This window comes from Carettochelys insculpta, chromosome 3 (assembly GCF_033958435.1).
Source record: "Carettochelys insculpta isolate YL-2023 chromosome 3, ASM3395843v1, whole genome shotgun sequence".
In the NCBI taxonomy this organism is placed as follows: Eukaryota; Metazoa; Chordata; order Testudines; family Carettochelyidae; genus Carettochelys; species Carettochelys insculpta.
In genome coordinates, this window is record NC_134139.1 from 125,588,070 (window position 1) to 125,608,572 (window position 20,503).

Consider the following 20,503-nt stretch of genomic DNA (forward strand, 5'->3'; position numbering starts at 1 on the left):
TGAGAGATTTTAAAATATTGTACCTGCTTTGCTTTCTGATTTATTCCAGTTATTGCTGCTTGGATATGATGAAGGCCTGTCACTGTTTTCAGTTTGATCACTAAAAGAAATACGCATAAAAAATCTACTTAAAAGGACAATAGCCAAAATTTCTTTCTCCAAATTCTACACAAAGCAGTAACACTATAATTACTAAACCCAGTCAAATTATTATTTTGTGCCCATTCTTACAAACCAATCATGTTTAAATATAAAATCTTTCCATGACATTTCAAAAAGTAAAATGCTACAAAAATAATATTTACACCACAAGAGGTCACTATTATGGAATGAAAAAACATGCATTTCTATTTGTAGATATAAAAAGGAAAGCTAAAGAAGCATACAGAGGTCTGGCTTTTATTCTGTTATCAAACAGAATTTGGGCTCATATACAATTTTAAAATGGTAAATTCAGCATTTTACAGAGCCTTACTACAGTAAATATGAATGTGTTTACCAAAATAATTTGCCTCAAAAAAGGAAATAGCGTTCTTTAAAGATGGGGGGAGGACAACTCAGTTAATCAACAAACCTCAGTGAAAAAGTTTAATCTCCAAGTCTCAAGAGCTATTGCTCATTGCCTAGAACGACTGTTCTTTCTGTCCACATATTAACCTAGAACCTGGTTTGTAAAGCAATTTTGAACATAAAACAGATGTACTGAGTCAGACCAAACCCAGCATCCTGTCTTTCAATAGTGGCCAATGCCAGGTAATTCAAAGGGAATGACTCGAACGGGTAATCATTGAGTGATCCATCCCCTGTACTCTGGCCCTTAGAGGTTAGGACAAACTAAACAGGACCCATGGGCTGGACCTGGCCTGCAAAACCTTCTGATTCAGGCACATGCAATACTCTGAGCCATCAATATCCTGCAGCCCAGAGGGATCCTTGGGCTGGCTCCCTACCTGCCACAGACCCACAGGCCACTCAAAACACCCAGCTGCTAGGGCCATGCACATCTTTGAGCCACATGCCACACAGCGGGGAGGGCTCCATCCACTACCCCAACCCTCAGCACAATCCTCACAGATCCCATTGGCTAGAACTATCGCAAAGGTGACTATATCATGGCCAACAAGACCTGGAGAGGTCTGAGATATAGCCTCATGTATTGCATGATGCCATGTGGCCCAGAAGGCTCAAGTACATCTGGACCACGGTGACCATATCTGCCTGAAGAAGAAACTCACCAGAGGCAAGATTAAGTAAAAATGATCTTCTGGAAGTAGGACTTTCACCTGTACAGATTGAGGAACTACCCCTGTAAACTCTATTCACGTGGTGTCCAATACATTGGCTACTTGCCATATGTGGCAAACGGGATACCATGGTGTGGCGAACCTGGGCTCTGGAGCAGCATGCAGCTCTTGGAGGCTTTAAATGCAGTTCCTCAAAGCCTAATATGTGAGTGCCCTCCACCCGCTCCACACACACACACCAGTGCATGGCAGCAATTCCTGCTGCTCTTGTCCCATCACAGCTTGGGCCCTGACACAGCTCCTGCCTTGGGTCCTGCTGCAGCTTCGGGCTCCCCTGCTACCCTGGCTCCTGAATGGCTTGGCTCTGGCATGGCTCCAGCCCCTACTGCAGCTCCTGCAGTGGCAGCTCTGGCATATCACCATGTGCAGGGGGACGGATGTGCCTAGCTCTGGGGGATCCTGGATCTGGGCGAGAGGGAGGACATTTACTTGAAGGGGAGCTGGAGGAGCCTGGCTCTGTGGGTGGAGGTGGGCATTCACTGGGGTTGGGGCTGGCTCTGGTGGGAGGACATTTATTTGGAGGGGGAAGCATGGCAAATATGGAGGGATGACAACCACAAGTCTGGTAATCCTTGAATTATTATTGTACACCACTGTTCTATTCTTTGTGTAAGAATAAAGGCAGATTTCTGATAATTTATTAATAGGCCTAGCTCCTGGAAGGTTGATTGGATGAATGTATGATCCTGAGCTCTGGATCAGTCTTTGATTAGTCCATTGTCAAAATACAGGAATACATGAATTCCGCTTCTCCTAAGTAAAGTCACTACCATTGCCATACATTTGAAGACAAATGGAGAAAGAGACAGGCCAGAAAGGAGAACCATAAGCTGGAAATGAGTCTGATACACAACAAATCATAGGTACCTTCTGTGGCCTTGAAAAAAATATTAATACCTAGAAATATGCTTCCTTCAGATTGAGTCAATATACCAAGAACCCGGAAACCCAAAAGGAATGATGGAAGCCAAGGAAACCATGCAAAATGTAAGCTTTCGAGACAGTGTTTGAGATCATGCAAGTCTAGGATGGTCTGACACCTCCTGTTGGCTTTTAGAATTAAGAAGTAATGAAAATAAATCCTCTTTCCTCTTCAATGGTGTGGTAACCGAAAAAAAGGATTGGACTGTTGTTCCAAATAGTTGCTCACGGCAGCAGTCCCTGAAGAAGAATAGGAGGATGGGAGAAAGGAGATGGATAAAAACTGGAGAATATAACCTATTCTATTGTGCTGAGAACCCAATGGTCTGAGGTAACACGGGGTCCAGGAACTGAAGTAGTGGGACAGTCAAGTGGAAAACAAAGGGGTAACTGGATCCAGAAGTGAAGGGACTGAGATGCCATCTTTAAGTGTCACATCAAAAAAATACACCCACTCCCATAACTGGTGTTCTTCAAGGTGTGTTGATCATGTCCATTCCCATGTGGGTGCGCACACATGCCCAGCTGCCAGAAATTTTTTTCCCTTAGCCAGTAGCTGTTGGGTCAGCGCAGTGCCCCCTGGAGTGGTGCTGATATAGCACCTCATATAGGTGCTGCCAGCCCAGCACTCCTGCTCAGTTCCTTCTTGATAGCTACTCTGACAGTGGAGAAAGGCATGAGGGTTTTGGAATGGACATGAGCGACACACCTTGGAGAACGCCAGTTAAGGAGGTAACCATCTTTTCTTCTCTGAGCAATTGCTCACGTGCATTCCAATGTAGATGAATACAAGCTGACATGAGGTGGTGGGGTTGGAGCCCGGAATGATTCTAGTACAGACCTGCCCACTGCAGCATCCTCCCTAGCGTGGTACATAATTGCATAATGGGCTGAAAATATATGTATGGGAAAAAGAGGTGGCAGCCCTACAGATTTCTTGAATAGGGACCTGAGCTAGGAATGCTGCTGAAGAGGCTTGCGTGCTCCCAAAGTGAGCCCTGATCAGAGGAGGGGAAACCCTTGCCAGCTTGTAGAATTCCTTAATACAAACCAATACCCAGTAGGAAATCCTCTCGAATGAAACCAGGAGGCTATTCATCCTGTCCACCACCATCATTAAGGAGCTGCTACAATATCCTGAAAGGTTTGGTCCTATCCAAGTAAAAGGCCGGTGCTCTTTGGACATCTAAGGTATGTAAACTCTGCTGCCTTAGGGTGGCATGAGACCTTGGGTAAAACACAAGTAATGAAATATCCTGATTGTCATGGAAAGAGGAAACCACCTGTGCCACGAAGGCCAGATGGGGTCTCAATCTGACCTTGTCCTTGTGAAACACTATATAGGGTAGGCCCACCATGAGAGCCCTCAGCTCAGATTCCCTTCTAGCCAATGTGATGGCCACTAAAATGGCCTTTTTGTAACTTAGAAACAACAGGTAGCAGGAAGCCAGGGGTTCGAAGAGGCTCCCATGAGCTCTGCCAAAACCACATTAAGGTCCCAGGAGGGCAAAGGGTCCCGCACTGGTGGCCTAACCCACTCCAAGACCTTCTGGGACACCCAAACTACAAACCTTTTCCACTTCACCATATAAATGGCACTTGTGGAAGGGTTTCTACTATCCAAAGGCATGGCCTTCACTGAGTCTGAGCAGGGAGGTTCCACAGCACTTAGCCATGAAACTTCCATGCTGTGAAGTGACGGGACGGGAGGTTGGGGTGATGAAGGCGGCACTCCTCCTCCTGAGTCAACACGTCTGGGAGTAACACGAGTGTTTTGTACTGCACACCGACAGGTCCAACAGAACTGAGAACCAATGCTGCCCCGCCCACACTGGAGCAACCAGGATTACTGAGGACTGGTCTGTTTGAATTTTGACGAGGATCCTATGGATAAGAGGAACGGGAGGGAATGCATACATCAGTGGGCCTGCCCAGTATACATCAAATGCATCCACCCAGGACCTCGGAGTCTGGTTCTGGTAAGAGCAAAACATTTGCCGCTTCACACTGAGGTGTGTGGCAAACAGATCCACCTGGGGATCGCCCCAAATTTGGAAAATTGATCTCAGCATGTCCGGGTGAATGGACCGTTCATGAAGGACCTGCTGAGGTGGTCTGCTATGGTATTGTGGATCCTGGGTAAGTAATGGGCCTGCAGGAGAATTCTGTACTGAATGAAGAACTCCCATAGTCTGACGGCCTCATGGCAAAGGGGAGAGGAGTGTGCATACATACCCCACTCATCTGCTGATATACATTGCTGTCATGCTGTCTGTACTGACCACCATCAGCAGCAGCAACCATGGGCTCAGCACCTGTTGGTGTCCGATGCCTCCCTCGCTATCTCCCTCCATCTTCTTCTGTCCAATGCAGAGCACTTTAGTTTCTGTAGACTAGCTCCGTACCAATCTACTATATCATCTACCCATTCTCTGTGGGGTCTGCCTCTCCTACTCAAACTGTCCATTAAGCTGAATACTAGAATCTTGATTTTTCATTCGTTGTTCATTCTACAAATGTGCCCAAGTAGCTGTAACTTCTGTTGTATAACCTCCTGCAGTAGGTTCTCTTTCGCCTGTTCTTCCTATATAATTCCTTGTTGGTGACATTCTTCATCCATCCTATTCTCAGGATCTTTCTATAAAAGTTCCTCTAGAATGCCAATATCCTTTCTCTTTGACTCTTTCATTATCACCCATGTCTCACAAGCATACAACATGCTGCTGAATACACGTTTGAAATGCTCAGCTTTGTTCCTAAGCTAATCACTTTGCTTTTCCAGATCTCCATTGCTTTCAACCTTACTCTTGCTTTCACGATTCTAGTCACTATTTCCTTCTTACAGTCTAGAACGTTATGTTGCTTCCCAGAAACGTAAACTTCTCTACATTCTCTAGTTCAATCCCATCTATACTGATATTTTCCTTATCTCCAAATACCATTGTTTTTGTTTTATCTATGTTCATAATCAGTATATACCACTTCCCTTCCTTGTTTAGCACCTGCACTGTTCTCGCAAGCTTCCCTTCATTTTCTTCAACAATAACTACATCATCCACAAACCTCAAGTTGTTGAATCTCATCGCATGCACAGATATCCTTCTACCTTTTCCTTGATCTTGTCCATCGCTCACTCTAGGAGTGTGATAAAGATACTCAGCGATATCAGATCTTGTCTGTACTTGCTTACATACAATGCCCTGATAGATTGTTCCAAAATACCCCACATGCTAACCTGATTGCCCTCCACTCTTTCACACTGCTGTGGAGCTCAAGCTCTGCCATGCCCCAAAAGGACAGAGTCTGGTACTCTCCCATATATGTCCCCCAGCCTAAATCTGATGTGTTGGTCACCGGGGACAGAGATGGTTGGGGAGTCCTGGACAGAACCCCTGCACACATGATCCCAGCATCCAGCCACCAATACTGCAGTGTTGCAGTAACATGAGCAATTTGTTTTCATTGTCCCTCACCGGGCAGTACACCAAAGCAAGCCACAGCTGGAGGGGGCATAGTTAAAGTCTGGCATGTTGCACCACAAACGTACATGCTGCCACGTGTCTCAGGAACGTCATGCAACACCTGGCTGTCGTAGTAGGAAACCTGATCATGTTGTTTATGATGCCATCCATAGCCTGGAACCTGATTTCTGGCAGGGAGGCCTTGGCAAGCACTGAGTCCAGGAGAGTACCCACAAACTCTATTCTTTGCGTGGGAATGAGCACCAACTTTGTTTCATTTACCAAGAAACTGTTGAATGTTGATGAATGAACTTTGTATGTTGATAGACCTGGGCCTGTGAGCTCAACCTTGATCAGCCAGTCGTCCAGGTACAGGAACAACTGGACACCGTGCCTGTAGAGAAAGGCCGCAACCACCATCATGTACTTGGTGAAAACCCTTGAAGCTGTCAACAGGTCGAACAGAAGGATTGTGAATTAATAGTATCCCCCATGCACCACAAATCTTAGCAACCTCCTGTGTGGAGGATAGATTCTAATGTGAAATGACAAGAAGTCCTGTGGCACCTTACAAACTAACAGATATTTTGGAGCATAAGCTTTTGTGGGCAAAGACCCACTTCATCAGGATACTTGTCACAATGTGAAAACGCACGTCCTATAAGTCAAGAGCGGCAAACCAATGCCCCGGATCCAGCAGCAGGTTAATGAGCCCCAGAGAGATTGTGTGAAACATGATCGTCTCTACAAACTTGTTCAGGCCTCACAAGTCCATCATGGGCCTCATTCCCCCTTTCAATTTTGGAATTAGAAAATAATAGGAGTAAAACCCCTAGCCCCTGAATTGTGGGAGAACCTCTTCTCTCACTCCCTGCTCAAGGAGAGATTGAATCTCCTGTCTGAGCAGACTGTCATGAGGGAGGAACGTAAGATGGACAGGGAAGGGGGGTTGAAAGTAGGGTAAGAACTGAACTGGATAATATATTCTCTTTCCACCGTGAAAAGGACCCACCGGTCCCGATGTTATATGGCCCCAGGCAGGGTAGAAAGGGGGTAGTCAGAATGAAAACAAAGGGTGTGCTGGATTCAAAACAGGTACTGGTGTGGCACTCTCAACCCCATCTTCAAAAGTTGGGTTTATGGCCCTGTGGGGGCTTTTGTTGGTCTTGACTTTGGCCTAGCTGGTGGGAGCGCCTTCTGTTGCTGTGACCTCACTGCCTACTTTGCTCCCTGGGCTGCTGTGCTAACTGTCTTCAGGGAGGGCAGGACTTAAAGCATCTGCACTGCGTCACCAGGGTGTGGAGGCCCAGTGGCCTCAGGGTGGCTCTAGAGTCTTTAAGACTGTGCAGCCCATTATCAGTTTTTTCAGAAAACAAAGTTGGTCCCTCAAAGTGCAGGTTTTGAATAGCCTGCTGCACTTTGTACGGGAGGCCAGAGACCTGTAGTCATGTCCTAAAATATGTTAGTCGATCAGGTGCCACAGGACTTCTTGTTGTTTTTGAAGATGCTGCAATGTGCGGTAGTTTGTGGCAGGGCCCCTGCCAGGGGCAGAAGCAAAGTGGGCAGCTTCCCCGGGGACTGAGACTTGTGTCTCCTGGGAGGGTGAGATGCCGTCCCTTCACCATGGGCACTCTTGTCCTTTGCGGGTACCACAGCTGAGCTCAGTGCCAGTGAACTCCTCACCAAAGAAGAGGTGCTTGGCCCAGTGCCTCTCAGGCTGGAGATCTGCCTTCATCAACAACATCTTGAGACGCTGCGCCCTATCCTTCAAGGTCCTGGATTTGAAGATCCTGCAAATAGGGCAGAGGTCCTGCTGGTGGCTCTTGCCCTTTAAGCAGGCGGAGTCTGGGTCGCTTTTTGGCATGCACTTACCACAGTCTCCACAGGCTTTGAAGCCGGGAGACTTCACCATGCCGTGCCACTGAGGCCTCAATGAGGAGGAGCAGCCTCCTTACTCCAGCATGACAAACTACTCTACTAAGAACAGGTATTTAACTGTTTAACTAACTGAACTATTTACAACCACTAACAGATAATTGGAACTATCTACAAATAAGGCTTAAGTGCTACCAGCTACTGATAAGATTGCTCCCATGAGCAAAGAGGAGTTCCAGCAACCAACAATAAGGAACTTAGCAGGGAACAGAGCGGGTGGCACCTATACGAGACGCTATATTGGTGCCTCTTTAGGGGGCGGCGCACTGACCTGACAGCTACTGGTTCAGGGGAAAAAAACTGGCAATGTGTATACGTGCACATCTATATTGGAATGCACATGAGCAATCACTCGAAGAAAAAAAATGCAGTGAGTACATAATTTTCTTACTGTAATAATGAATTTAACCAAAATAAAAAAAAATCTGAGTTATATCAGTTCTACATATTTTGACACGCCATATTATGCAATTAACTTTGACCAGAAAAAGAAAAAAATATAAAATACTGACCTTCCACTTCTGAATTGCAATGGAGATGTTGCAACTACCCCTTTTAAAAAGTGTTGTTCCTCTGCCTTATTGTGCTCATTATAAACTAGTGGAATACCATCATCCTTAAAACTGGAGCGTGGACTTAGTTCTGCTAAACTACTTCTATTAGTTCTTCTTGAAAGATCACTCAAGAAAGCTGGTTCTTCAGCATTCATTAGCTCCTTATCTGCAAAATCCAGGAATAAACATTTTGCAAAAATATTCTTACAAGATGGAAATCAGAAACGTAAAACAGGAAATTTTACCTCATACTATCTTTCTTATTATGGCAGCAAGCTGACAAAATTAGAGAACCCATTGTCAAAGTGATTAAAATACAAGTTCTACTTTGCCTCAGAGATATTTTTAGAGAGATTCATTCTTTTTAAAAAACCTAATTTTTCAGTAACAAGCAGTCCTGCAGCATCTTCACATTTGAAGAAATGGATCTCACCCATGAAAGCTCATTATCTAATAAATAAATAAATGTGTTAGTCTTTAAGGTGCCACAGGACAATTTGTTTATTTGTGAAGCTACAGACTAACATGGCTACCCCTTAGAGTCTAATTTTTAAGGATACCCGATATGTTTGAGATTCTTCACCTTTCAATTATTTTGAAACTTTTTTTTCCTCTTAGAAATAAAGCATATCACATTTTTCAGTAACAAGATTGAGACTACTCACCAGAAATTGTAAAAAGCAATTTAAACAGTAGGGACAGCTATGATTAAAGGAACACTTTCAAGGTTAACATGTCCCCAAACGGAACCTATATTAAACCAATGTTTCTTTGATATTGAAAAATGTATTAGTCCATCAAAATAAAGACTTCAACATTCAATTCTCTTTTTCTGAATTACACACCAAAGGGACATCATGGGACCTATGCATCAGATTATATATAAGCATACTTGATAAAAGAGCAGAAAAATCACACCATAATATTAAACACAGTTTATATGCTTATTTTGGAATAAGACCAAAAACGGGCTAAACAGTTTGATAATGGTATATGCTTAGTGCCTCACATTGCAGTTTGATCATTACATAGACTATTTTGCCATTATTCTATTCCAAATGACTCCTCATTATAGAGAGTTAACAGATTTTCTTTAACTATTTTCAAGATAACAATGCATTACATTCAGCTCTCCCTTCTTCATAACTCTCTCCACACAGTAAATTACTGTTGACTCTCTATGATATTTAGTATTTTTATAAACCTATACAAAAAAAAAAACATGTAACACTTGGTTTCTGAAACTGGGAGGCATGGCCCCTGGCGGGGGGCATGAAAAATTCCAGCGGGGGGGGCAAGGTGACCCAGATTCCCCTTATGATTTCCCCCCACCCCAAGAAAGAGCCGGCCCTTCCTTCCAGCTCTCAGCTCCTGCCATTTTACATGGATGACCCAGTGCAGCCGCTATAAAAAGCAGGCAGCTGGCAAAGATGGATATGAACCTAGTTGTCTCCTGCAAAGGTGAAGGGGGGGGGGGAGGGCGAGGGGGGCGGAAAGAGGCGGAGGATGGGGTTAGATGTGGGGCTGGCAGTGCTTGGCTTTGTGGGAGGGGAAGGGCCTGGGTGGGCAGCCTACAGCTGGCTGGAGCGTCTGACCTGCGGCATGGTGGGTGGCTCGCAGGTAGCTCAGGCTGCTGGCCCCTACAGTGCAGGGGCTCAGGCAGCTGACCCTGGCAGTGCGGGGCTCAGGTGGGTGGCTCAGGTGGCTGGCCCGATGCTAGCAGGTGGGCGTCTGGCCCCAGCAGTGTGGGGGCTCAGGCGGCTGACCCACTGCTGGCGGGTGGGCAGCTCGGACAGGTGGCTGACCCCAGCAGCATGTGGGCTCAGGTGGCTTGGGCAGCTGGCCCTGTGAGCGTGGGGGTTTGGATGGGCGGCTGGCCCCAGCAATGAGGGCTCGGGCGGGCGGCTGGCCCCAGCAACACGGGGGCTTGGGGAGCTTGGTTGGCTGGCCTGTGGCTCGGGCGGGCAGCTTGGTCAGCTAGCCCACAGGTCGGGCAGGCAGCTGGGGCTTGGACGGCTGGCAGGTGGCTGGCACAGGGCTCAGGCAGCTGGGCCTGCACCAGGCACCCAAAAGGTGGGGGCTGTGCTATTAGCCTGGCTGGTCCAGAGTTGGCCTCCTAGGAGTTCCCAAGTTGTGAAGAAAATGCAGCATCATCCTTCACGTTAATTTTGTTTCTGCTGTTTCTGATATTAAATTACACTTTTATTAAATTTTTGAGCCAAGAAAAACTATTTGTGTTTATTTTTAATTTTAATTCACATTTTTAAAATCAAGTTTTTGTGTTTATTTGAAATTGTGAATTGAATTTTTCGTTAAAAGAGGGGTTGGATGATGGTGAAGAAGAGGTGGGGGACACGAGGATTTCTTAAAAATCAAAAGCGGGGCATGATGCTGAAAAGTTTTGGGAGCCACTGATGTAACAGGACCTACACAGAAATGTAGGGCTGGGAATGAATCTTCAGAGGTCTTCTTGTCTGACCCCCTCAGCACAGGGCAAAGACCAAGGACACCAGGGATGGGGAACTTATGGCCTGCAGGCTGAATCTAGTCCCTGTCTTCCCGTCATCTAGCCTGCAAGGCTCAGGGCTCCCCTCACCCCCTGTAGCAGGGGGAAGCAGCAGGGAGCTGGCATTAAAGCTCCTGGCTGACTGGCTAAAAGCCCCTGGGCTCTTCCTGGCAGGGGAAGGAAGCTGCTCTGTAAGTGGTCATTCCCTCCTCCCATCAGCTAGGGAAACAGTAGCACAGGGAAACATTGGTCTGCAGGCTTTTCCCCTGCCACTCCCGTTGGCCAGGAACTGTGGCCAATGGGGGCACGCTACTGCTCCTGGGTTCTCAAAAAATATGCCAACCATTCTGAGATTGCTTCAGCTAGTTCCTTAAGTAACCTAGCACCATCTTCATCAGGCCCTGCTGATTTGAACACATCTATCTAAATATTCTTTTAAACATTCTTTCATTATTTAGGCTTCCATTCCTTCTCCGTGGTTTTTAAGTCATTGTGGTAAGCATCTGATCACAATTACAATCTTCAGCAAGGACTAAAGCAAAACAGGAATTCAACACTTCAGCTTTCTTGACATCATCCTCTGCTAGCTCTCTAATCCTGCTAAGCAGAGGACCTACACTTTTTCTTGCTTCTGATGTATTTAAAAAACCTCTTCTTATTGCCACTTATGTCCCTTGCTATGCCTATCTCATTTTGTACTTTAGCCTTTTGGATTTTGTCCCTACATACTCGTGCTATTCTTTTGAACTTCTCCTTAGAATACTCGTATTTCCACTTTTACAGAATTTTTTATTGAATAGCTTCTGGTGGAGTCTTATTGGCATCTCATGATCCTTCCTATTTTTCCTTCAGACTAGGATTGACAGTATTATACATTCAATAACAAATTCTTTGAGAAATTGACAGTTCTCTTGAATTGCTTTTTTCTTTCAATTTTCCTTCCACTCACCTTATTCAGCTTCTGTTATTTTTTCCTTAGACTTATGAAATCTAATTTCATGAATATTTCCACTTAAATTGCCTTTTTAAAACAACAGACGCTTATGAGCCTAATGATTCATGAGCCTCAGTCCTGTTTTCAAAAAGAAAAATCAATGGGGACCTAGGCACCTAAATTACATTTGAAAATGAGACCTATGTACATTGAAATTTTTACTCTAAAAGGCTAACTGGGTCTAAACATAACTACTTTTATTATACTGAATGCTCTTACTCTCATCAGGAGGAAGTATTTTATCTGGAAGGAGGTACCCTTGAGAAACTGTTCTACATAACCGTGCCCGGGCACTGCTGACTTTTCTAACTTCCACTGGGTCCAATGGAGGCTTCGGGAAGGAAATGGATGAATCTTCATCTTTTATAGGTGAGGAAAGTAGTTTTGGCTTCTATTACAAAGAAAGATAAAGATCAGTTTTTACAAACGGTCATATTCCATTTGTATTTCCACATAATCTAAAATCAACAAAATAAATCAGTATAACATTCACTGTAATTTTTCTTCCAATTTCTGACTAATTTTGGTTAGAATTAAATAATAGCAGCTAGAAAAAGGGAAATTACTCACTTCGTGCAGTAATGATGCTTCTTTGAGATGTGTGTCCCATGGGTGCTCACAGTAGGTGCCGGGCTTGCCCAGCACCTCAGCATGGAGATTTTTTTCCTAGCGCCACTCAGTGAGGCCACACATGCGTGATCCCAGCACACACCATTCATGTCACTAGAGATCACGTGCACCACCCTGCTCTCTCCTCAGTTACTTCACTGACACCCTAACTATGTATATTGCACCAAGAAGGAGGGAGGTGTGCGGGATGTAGAGCACCCTTTGGGGGACGCATCTCAAAGAACCATCACCACTGCACAAAGTGAGTAACTTCCCTTTCTTCTTTGAGTGCTGTCCCTGTGGGTGCCCCATGGTAGGTGACTATAGAGCAGTACCCCCCCTAATTGGATGCTGAGCTTTGGTTCAGTGCATCTATTGTAGACCGTACTGCTTTAGCTACTGCCAAACCTTTGTCTCCTTGATACTGTATGGCATAGAGTTGTGGGAGCACGAGCACCTGGTGGCCGGGCCTCACTCGCAAGGCAGAATGACCATACACTCCATCTTGGAATGCTATCATACAACGGCGGGAAGGTCTGAAGTCAGGCCAGGAGAAAGAAATCAGAAAGTTGACAAGTAGTTGGAGAGTCCCCAAAGAGAACATCCTGACAAGCAGATAGTAAGCCCCCAAAGAGAACAGCTGGGGCTAGTAGCTGGAAGCCCCCCCAAAGAGAACATCTTGGTTGTACAACATCAGAGGGTCCCAGGGGAGGTTCAGAAAAAGACCAAGGACAGAGGAAATCTTGTAACATGTTCTGACAGGCCGGGAGGATAGAAAGCCCAAATTAGGTAACAAACGCTTTAATTGGCCAGGTATCGAACCCCCAAGTAAGAAACAGTATAAAAGGTGATTTAACAGGAATAAGGGGGTGGGCTCCTGGACACAAGGCGGAGGCTAGCAACTTCCAGTCCAGACAGCAGACCCCAGCCTGATCACCCGGACGTCACCACCACGAAAGGTCCCAACCAAGCCGTATCTCTGACTTGAAGGGCCGCTGTAACGTAGTTATTGGTGAGATGTGGGAGCATTGGATGTTATTGGTAAGTCACATGTAATTATATATAGTTATATATAACCTAGTATTTAGCTTATGCCAAATAAATAACTATCTATCTATATATATATATATAACAAGTTTTAAGTAATTGTAGTTACGAATAAATCACTATTGGTAAATACCACTAGCTGGTCTAGCTGGGTCTGTATAGAGAATTATTGGGACTTAGAACAGCCACAGGGCATTGTGGTGTTCACAATCGGAGTGTTATTGTTCCTGGTACTCATAATACTGTGGAAACCTAGGTTTTAAAGTGAATACACTGAATCACATATTGCTGCTACACTATATCAGGCTGCTATAAAGGTGGGGTGGTTGGTCCTGGGCCACCCGACTCCCCCCGCTGTATCACACCCCACGTGCACCCACGGGACCCGGAGTAGGTCGGCACATCGTCAAGAGTGTTATGAAGTTGTGGTCAGAGGACCATGTGACTGCCCAACATATGTCCTGTAAGGGCACTTGGCTGCTGATGTTGCTACTGATCTAGTTGAATGTGCTCTCAGAAGTGTCAGCAGGGGGTTATTTTGAATATAATAGCATTGCACTAGTCATGTAGATATGTCTTGATATGTGTTGGGATGAAAAGTGCAATCCCTTTGATCTTTTTGTGATGGATAAGAATAGCCTTTGCGATTTTTCTAAACACCCATGTCCTGTCTAGGTAGAACGATATCGCCCTTCTGACCTCTACTGTGCTCAGTTTGGCCTCCGTATGAGAAGCGTGAGGCTTAGGGTAGAAGGTAGGAAGGACTATAGGTTTGTTGATGTGGAACTGAGAGCATACCTTTAGTAGAAATGAAGGGTGGAGTCGTAATACCACTCTGTGCTTGCGGAAGACTGTGTATGGTGGAGAGTTAGTCAAAGCACCTCTCTCACTCACTCTTCAAGCTGATGTAATAGCCACCAAAACCAGGGTTTTCATTGTTAACATAGCTAGAGAACTGTGGCCATTCACTCAAATGGTGGTCTCAACAAGGTATGAAGGACAAGTTCCAAACCAGAGATATGAGTTTATGAGGAACCATAAGGCTTTGTAAGCTTTTGCAAAATCTCTTTACAGTTGGGTGAGTGAACACTGATAAGCCTGCTATAGGAGGGATGGAAGGCTGTAATTGCCAAAGGGTGGATTCAGAGTGAAGATGGTGATAGGTGCATGTCTTTTAGGTAAAGAATGTAGTCAAGAATTGGATGTACTGGGGCTTTAGTGGGTTACAAGCCCCTTTCAAAGCACCAGGATGAAAAGCAGTTCCATGTGGCGAGAAGTTTTGCATGTTGTTTCTCTTCTGCTCCGTGACAACACATCTCTCATTTGTTGGGAGTAGTGGTATGCATCCTCTGCAAGCCACACAGAAATCAGGCCATTAGACAGACAGTATGCAGTCTGGGGGTGAAGCATGGAACCTTTGTTCTGAGAGAGCATGTCCGGACTGCTGGGAAGCAGGTAAGGAGGAGGTAAGAGAGTAATGGAAATCAGATCTGTCTGGGCCATGCTGGAGCAATGAGGATAATTTGTGCTCTGTCTGTCTTGAGTTTCCTGAGGACTCTGGCAATCAGAGGAATGGGTGGGAATGTACATAGGTGAGTATTCCAGGAGAAGAGAAAAGCATCTCCCAGAGATTTGTGGCCTTTGCCTGCTCTCAAACAACACGGGCTGCTATTGGAGTTTTCCAGGTGTTGCAAAGAGATCTATGTCTGGATTGTCCCAGGTCTGAAAAAGGTGTTGGGTCACTTCTTGGTGGAGCTCCCATTCATGGTCCAAGAAGAAATGATGATTCAGAGAGTTTGCAAGTGTTATTGCTCATGCTTGACAGGTATGGTGCCATGAGGACGATGTTGTGCCCAATATATCAGATCCACAGTTTTATGGCCTCTGTACAAAGCGATTGTGACTGGTCCCCTCATTGACAACTGACATAAAACATTGTCATGGTATTGTCCATGAGGATCCGTATAGTCCTGTTTTGAATATGCCACGGAAAGTGTCTCCAAGCATTGAAACAGCTTGTATCTTGAGAAGGTTAATACGTAATCTCAGTTCATCCTTGGTCCATCGACCCTGGATGTGATATTGCTGGCATTGCACTCCCCAGCCAAAAAGTGAAGTGTCTGTTGTAATCTGATGAGCTGGTTGAGCACAGTGAAATGGGGCCCTTAATAGAATGCTTTGTTTTTGGGTCCACCAGAGTAGAGGCTTGATTACTTTCCGAGGTATCATCACCTGCCTGTATGTGTGATGTCTAGCAGGGGTATATAATGAGGCCAGCCAATGCTGAAGGCAGCAAAAATGCAGCCAAGCATTGGGGACAACATAAGCAGTGGCCACCATGTACTGGAAGTACTGTTCACCCACCATAAATCTGAGGTATTGCCTGTGTGCGGGCTGAATGGGCACATGGATATACACACCTGAAGGTGTAATGGTATAACCAGTATGGTTTCTCTAGCCATATTGAGAGCCTATAGCTTGTCTGCAGCCAGACTAAAGAGCAGCAGCCATGGCATGTGAAGCTACAAGTCACATGCTCACATTCCATCTACATTTCAGTACAATAGTATTGCACCAAGCTGTTAAGAAAAAAGACCACATCCTAATGCCACCCACTGTTAAACAGATCTCTAGGTGGGCAAAGAAAACACAGCTAACAGCATTTCATCTGGCAGGCAATGACTTATCAATAGCTGAGATTGTGGAATCACCATTTTATGATTGTCTTCACTTTTCTACTGTTTTCTGTGTAACCCTTCTGCCGGAAGGAAGCAGCAGCAACCAGGACCGGGTTCAGCATCTAGGGGCTCCTTTTCATTCATTTCACACAGCACCAGCTCGAGCCCCCACCCAGTAGCCTGGGAAATTCACACATCCCTGGGCACCTTGGAGAGGCAGTGCTTCCCCACTCACAAGCACAAAGTGTGAGTGCAGAAAAGAAACTTTTAATGGAAAAGGTGGGAAAAATCATATGGCATAAGCTTGGGAAATACCACACCCAGAGTTCATAACCAATCCTCAAGTAACTGTCCCAGCTCAAATGGACTGAGCAGTGTCCTTTGCCTCTGAGGCTCACCAGTCCAATACTTTAGACAGCCACTCCACACACCTAAACTTTCTTTGTACCTCCCGCCTTCAAATACCCTACTTACAACTCGGTCCAGTCCACGCAGGCCCTGATACATCGCCCTCGCTGAACCCGAAGCAGTGCCACCTTTACACTGGTCTTGCGTTCCGCTTGCTCCCTGCCAGCTGCCCGGCTGGCTGCCGGTCACACCATGTGTCTGCTGCTCATGTTACTGGCCAGCAGCCAGTCACGCCATCTTTCTGCTGCTCCTCCTACCGGCCAGCCGCCAGTCACACCATCTGCTGTGGGTTTGGCCTGAGGCAAAGCCCTCTGATTTCAGCTCTTAGTGGCCTCAGCTACCACCCTGCAATTTCAGCTCTCAGTGTCTACCAAAGTAGAGTCTTATTAAAGATACACACTAGCATCCAGTGCTATCTTTTAACAGGTAGGGAAGGCTAGTCAAACCAGGCTTATACCTATATGGCCAAGGCTTAGGCAGGGCCAAGGCACTCAGCTGCCTGGTTCAGCCCACACCCCTCCCCTTCTTCTTTACAGTGCTTTAGACCAGGGGAGCCCTGTGCAATCCATATCTTATACAGTTATGACGACTGCCCTGTCCCCCACAATGACTTTGAGCATTGGTGAGATTTCACAACCCTTATACTGAGTGTTAGCATAAATTGTGATTTTACAACAATATGTTTACAACAGACAAAACCTCATTGCTTCCTCGCTACCAGTCAGGCTTTGTTTGCAAGGTATCACATATGCATGCCTTTGCATTCTTAGGCAACTGATCTCTGAGAGACACATTCCTCCCAGCCTTCAGCACCATTGAGTTCCTGCTGGCAAATTACTTACATCTGTATAATCTCTGTCTGGTTTGTAACTGCTCCCATCTGCTGTATAATTAATTTTCTTAGGTGTAAGTCAGTTAAGGTGGTGGGTTATGATTGGTTAGGTAATTCTGTTACCGTAGGTTATGACTGGTCAGTAAAATTGTGCTAAAATAATTGGTCAAGGTATAGCTGAGCAGGACTTAAGTTTCACTACTTAAACTAGGGTCCAAGAGGGAAAAAGAAGAATAGAACATCAAGCAGCAAGGAAAGGAAAGAACACCAAGCAGGAAAGATGAAAGAGTGAACAACTTAAGGAGGACTCACCCCAACTCCCCAAAACCCTCAGGTGCAGCAACCAGAATCCAGAGAGTGACTCTGTTTGTCCCAACAGTGGAAGTCTGCCTGCCTTATCAGGATTGGTGAGAACGATAGTGTGCTTAGCATGTATTCTGTTTTCTTGGTAATTGTAAATAAATAGACAATAAGAATATTATTGTGTAAGGCTTTTTGAGTAGCACAGATCCTGCAGACCCACAGGGAATTATGCCAAGCCTTAGGAATTGGGTAAGGATGGGAGTTTAAATTAACAGGGTCACACCCTGAGCCCTATGGATTGGGTAAAGGTGTGTGTGTCCCTGAGTGTGGAAGGAACAAGAAATTTGTGCAGATAACAAAGGTTGAGAGTTGCAAGCCAGTTGAGGTCCTGCAGCTGTGAACCATTTACCTTGCCATGCGGTATTGTGCACATGCTGACAGGGTCAAGCAGGGAGCGTTGTTAGACCCATTATTTCTGCCAGTGGCATGACATGGTTTTTGTGCCAGTGCTGCCATGGTTTTAGACTTTTGAGCCACATTGGGCTTTAGCTTGACCGGCAATATGGGCATTGAAGCCAGGTCTTGTGATGTTTGGGGTGCGTTAGGTGATTGCAGCCCTAGCAAGCATTTGTCTGGAGCTCTCGGAGGGAATGGAACTGATTTTTTAGTTGTGAGACTGCCCTCCCTTGAGTGAGGAGGATTCTGTTAGCATATGCATTTATGCTCTTAGACTGTTTACATGTTGCAGAGCTCGCAGCTGAAACAGCAGCAGCTGCCTTATCTATGACCACCGTATGTATGGTATAAGTGAGATGCATAGAAATTAAGCAGTGAAACACTGGAAGCAAAATACTTGCTTTAATGTGTAGGTATGATTCTTATTTTGTTTGTTTGTGGACAGAGAGAGTAGAGGGATAGTATATCCCTGAGCGATGATATCTAACACTCACCTGTCCATGGTTATTAGCATCCACTGGTGGTACAAGGGGTGTGGGCAGTGGTGGAATAGTTGAGAGTTGTGCATGGGAGAGTTCGGGAGGTTAGACAAGCCCTCGAACAAAACTTCAGACCTGCTGTTTTGAGGTAGGTGGAAGCGCTAAGCGGTTATTTGAGGGTCTGATGTTGCCTCACTCAGTGCCGGGACAGCGTGCAGCACTGCGTGTTCCTCCAGCATCGACAACAGCTGCATTTCAGCCAGTGCCAGTTGGGCACTTGGCACAGCAGCCACTGCTTGGTCTGCCGCTGCCAGCAATAACCACATAGCCCCTTCCAGCATTGCCAGTGCCGCAGAAGTTGAAGCGACTTTACCTGAAGTGCAATTCTTGAAATTAGAGCCAGAGGCAGGGAGAGCACGGCACCACATGTACCTCCAGCACCGATACTGTCTCCATTTCAGCCGGTGCCGGTTGCACACTTGGCATGGCAGCCACTGCTTGGCTTGCTGGAGCCAGCGATGACCACGTAGCCCCTTCCAGCGTTGCCGATGCTGAAGGGGTTGAAACCACTTTACCTGAATTGCAGCTTTTGAGTTTAGAGCCAGAGGCGGGCTTGGGGTTCTGTGTGCCTGACATGCCTGGTTAATCTCCCATGCTCACGCTGGGCAGGCAGTAAAATGGAGAAGACTTACTCTTTGCTTTAACTCCCAGTGAGAAGGCAATCAAGTCCCTGATAGAAGGGACGTTGTCCGCTTTGAACTGTGGGTCTGGCATCGGTTCAAGAACTTTATCAAAAAGGAGCATTTTCCGTTGCAGCTCCCTATTTTTTCTAGCTCTTGCAGTAAGGCTCTTAACAATGAGAGTAATGTGAGCCTCTCTGAGGCAGCAGATACATTCTGATTGCCCATCCGAGGCAGGCATAGGATTGCAGCACTTAGAGCATTTTTTTAAACCCAGTACTACATCTCTATTGTTTATCTTCTTTTTGTTCTACTTTTTTTCTGTAATGAGTTGTGTCAGCAAACTACGTAGAGTCTTGAAACTAACAAGAAAGCAAGCTAGTTCTTTGATTCCCTCCCCCCCAATAGGTAACAGAATAACTATGGCTGCAAAACAAAAGATTATTAATATAAGAACGAAGAACTAGTAACTATAGATTACATTTTCTATCTAACAGGCCTGAGAAGAGAATTGAACTCCATCTGCAGCCAGGGGCAGCTATGAAGGAACTGAGGAGACAGTAGGGCTATGTGCGCAATCCCTAGTGGTGCAAACGCACACGCTGGGATCATGCATGTGCAGCCCCACTGAGTGCTGCTAACAAAAGTCTCTGTGCTGTGGTGCTGGGTGAGCCCAACAACTACCATGGAGCACCCACGGGGACAGCACTCATAGAAGATCTTAGGTTTTTTGTTTTTTTTTTAAAAAAAAACAAAAATCATAAATCATTCCGCACACCAAAACAAGTTAGACTAAATATGTAATTATGACCCTAATGAGCCAACAAACATAGGCACTAAGAAAAAGCATGTCTAGAACCAGTTCCAAGAGAAAGCCCAAGTGCTAATAATCCTAATGTATTATTTATTATTTTATTTATGAATTTATTAATGAATGTACTAAACCTAATGAATATTTATTTCCCTTAAATAAGGCATCTACATTACACATGTGCTCCATCACAAAATTTTATGCTTAATCCTACGAGACACGTCTGAAAGGAGGCATGTTATTTGCAGTGTTACTACTTTGGCTTAATTTGTAGACAATTAAAACTATCCATTTGAATATTATTAAGTAGGTAGAAAATGGCCTATTACATACTAACCCAGAAATATAGATCCACACTTCTATGAGGCAAGGGGGAGGGACAGCTCAGTGGTTTGAGCATTAGCCTGCTAAACCCAGGGTTGTGAGCTCAACCCTTGAGGGGGCCACTTAGATCTGGGGCAAAATAGAGAAGGGGGAAAAGAAAAGGTGGATGGTGCTTAGCCCTCCCAAGAGGGCAGGAGACTG

At 45.5% G+C, this 20,503-nt stretch overlaps 1 protein-coding gene across 1 annotated transcript in view; it reads right to left on the reverse strand.

Moving 5' to 3' along the window:
• The window catches only part of ARMC2 (armadillo repeat containing 2), a 118,459-nt gene that overhangs the window by 91,714 nt on the left and 6,242 nt on the right, over window positions 1-20,503 (reverse strand). Inside the window, exons 4-6 of the mRNA XM_074988825.1 lie at window positions 11,895-12,066; window positions 8,134-8,341; window positions 24-100 (exon numbers count right to left, since the gene is read on the reverse strand). Coding sequence (XP_074844926.1) covers window positions 24-100; window positions 8,134-8,341; window positions 11,895-12,066 — 457 coding nt within the window. The remainder of the gene's footprint in view (window positions 1-23; window positions 101-8,133; window positions 8,342-11,894; window positions 12,067-20,503) is intronic.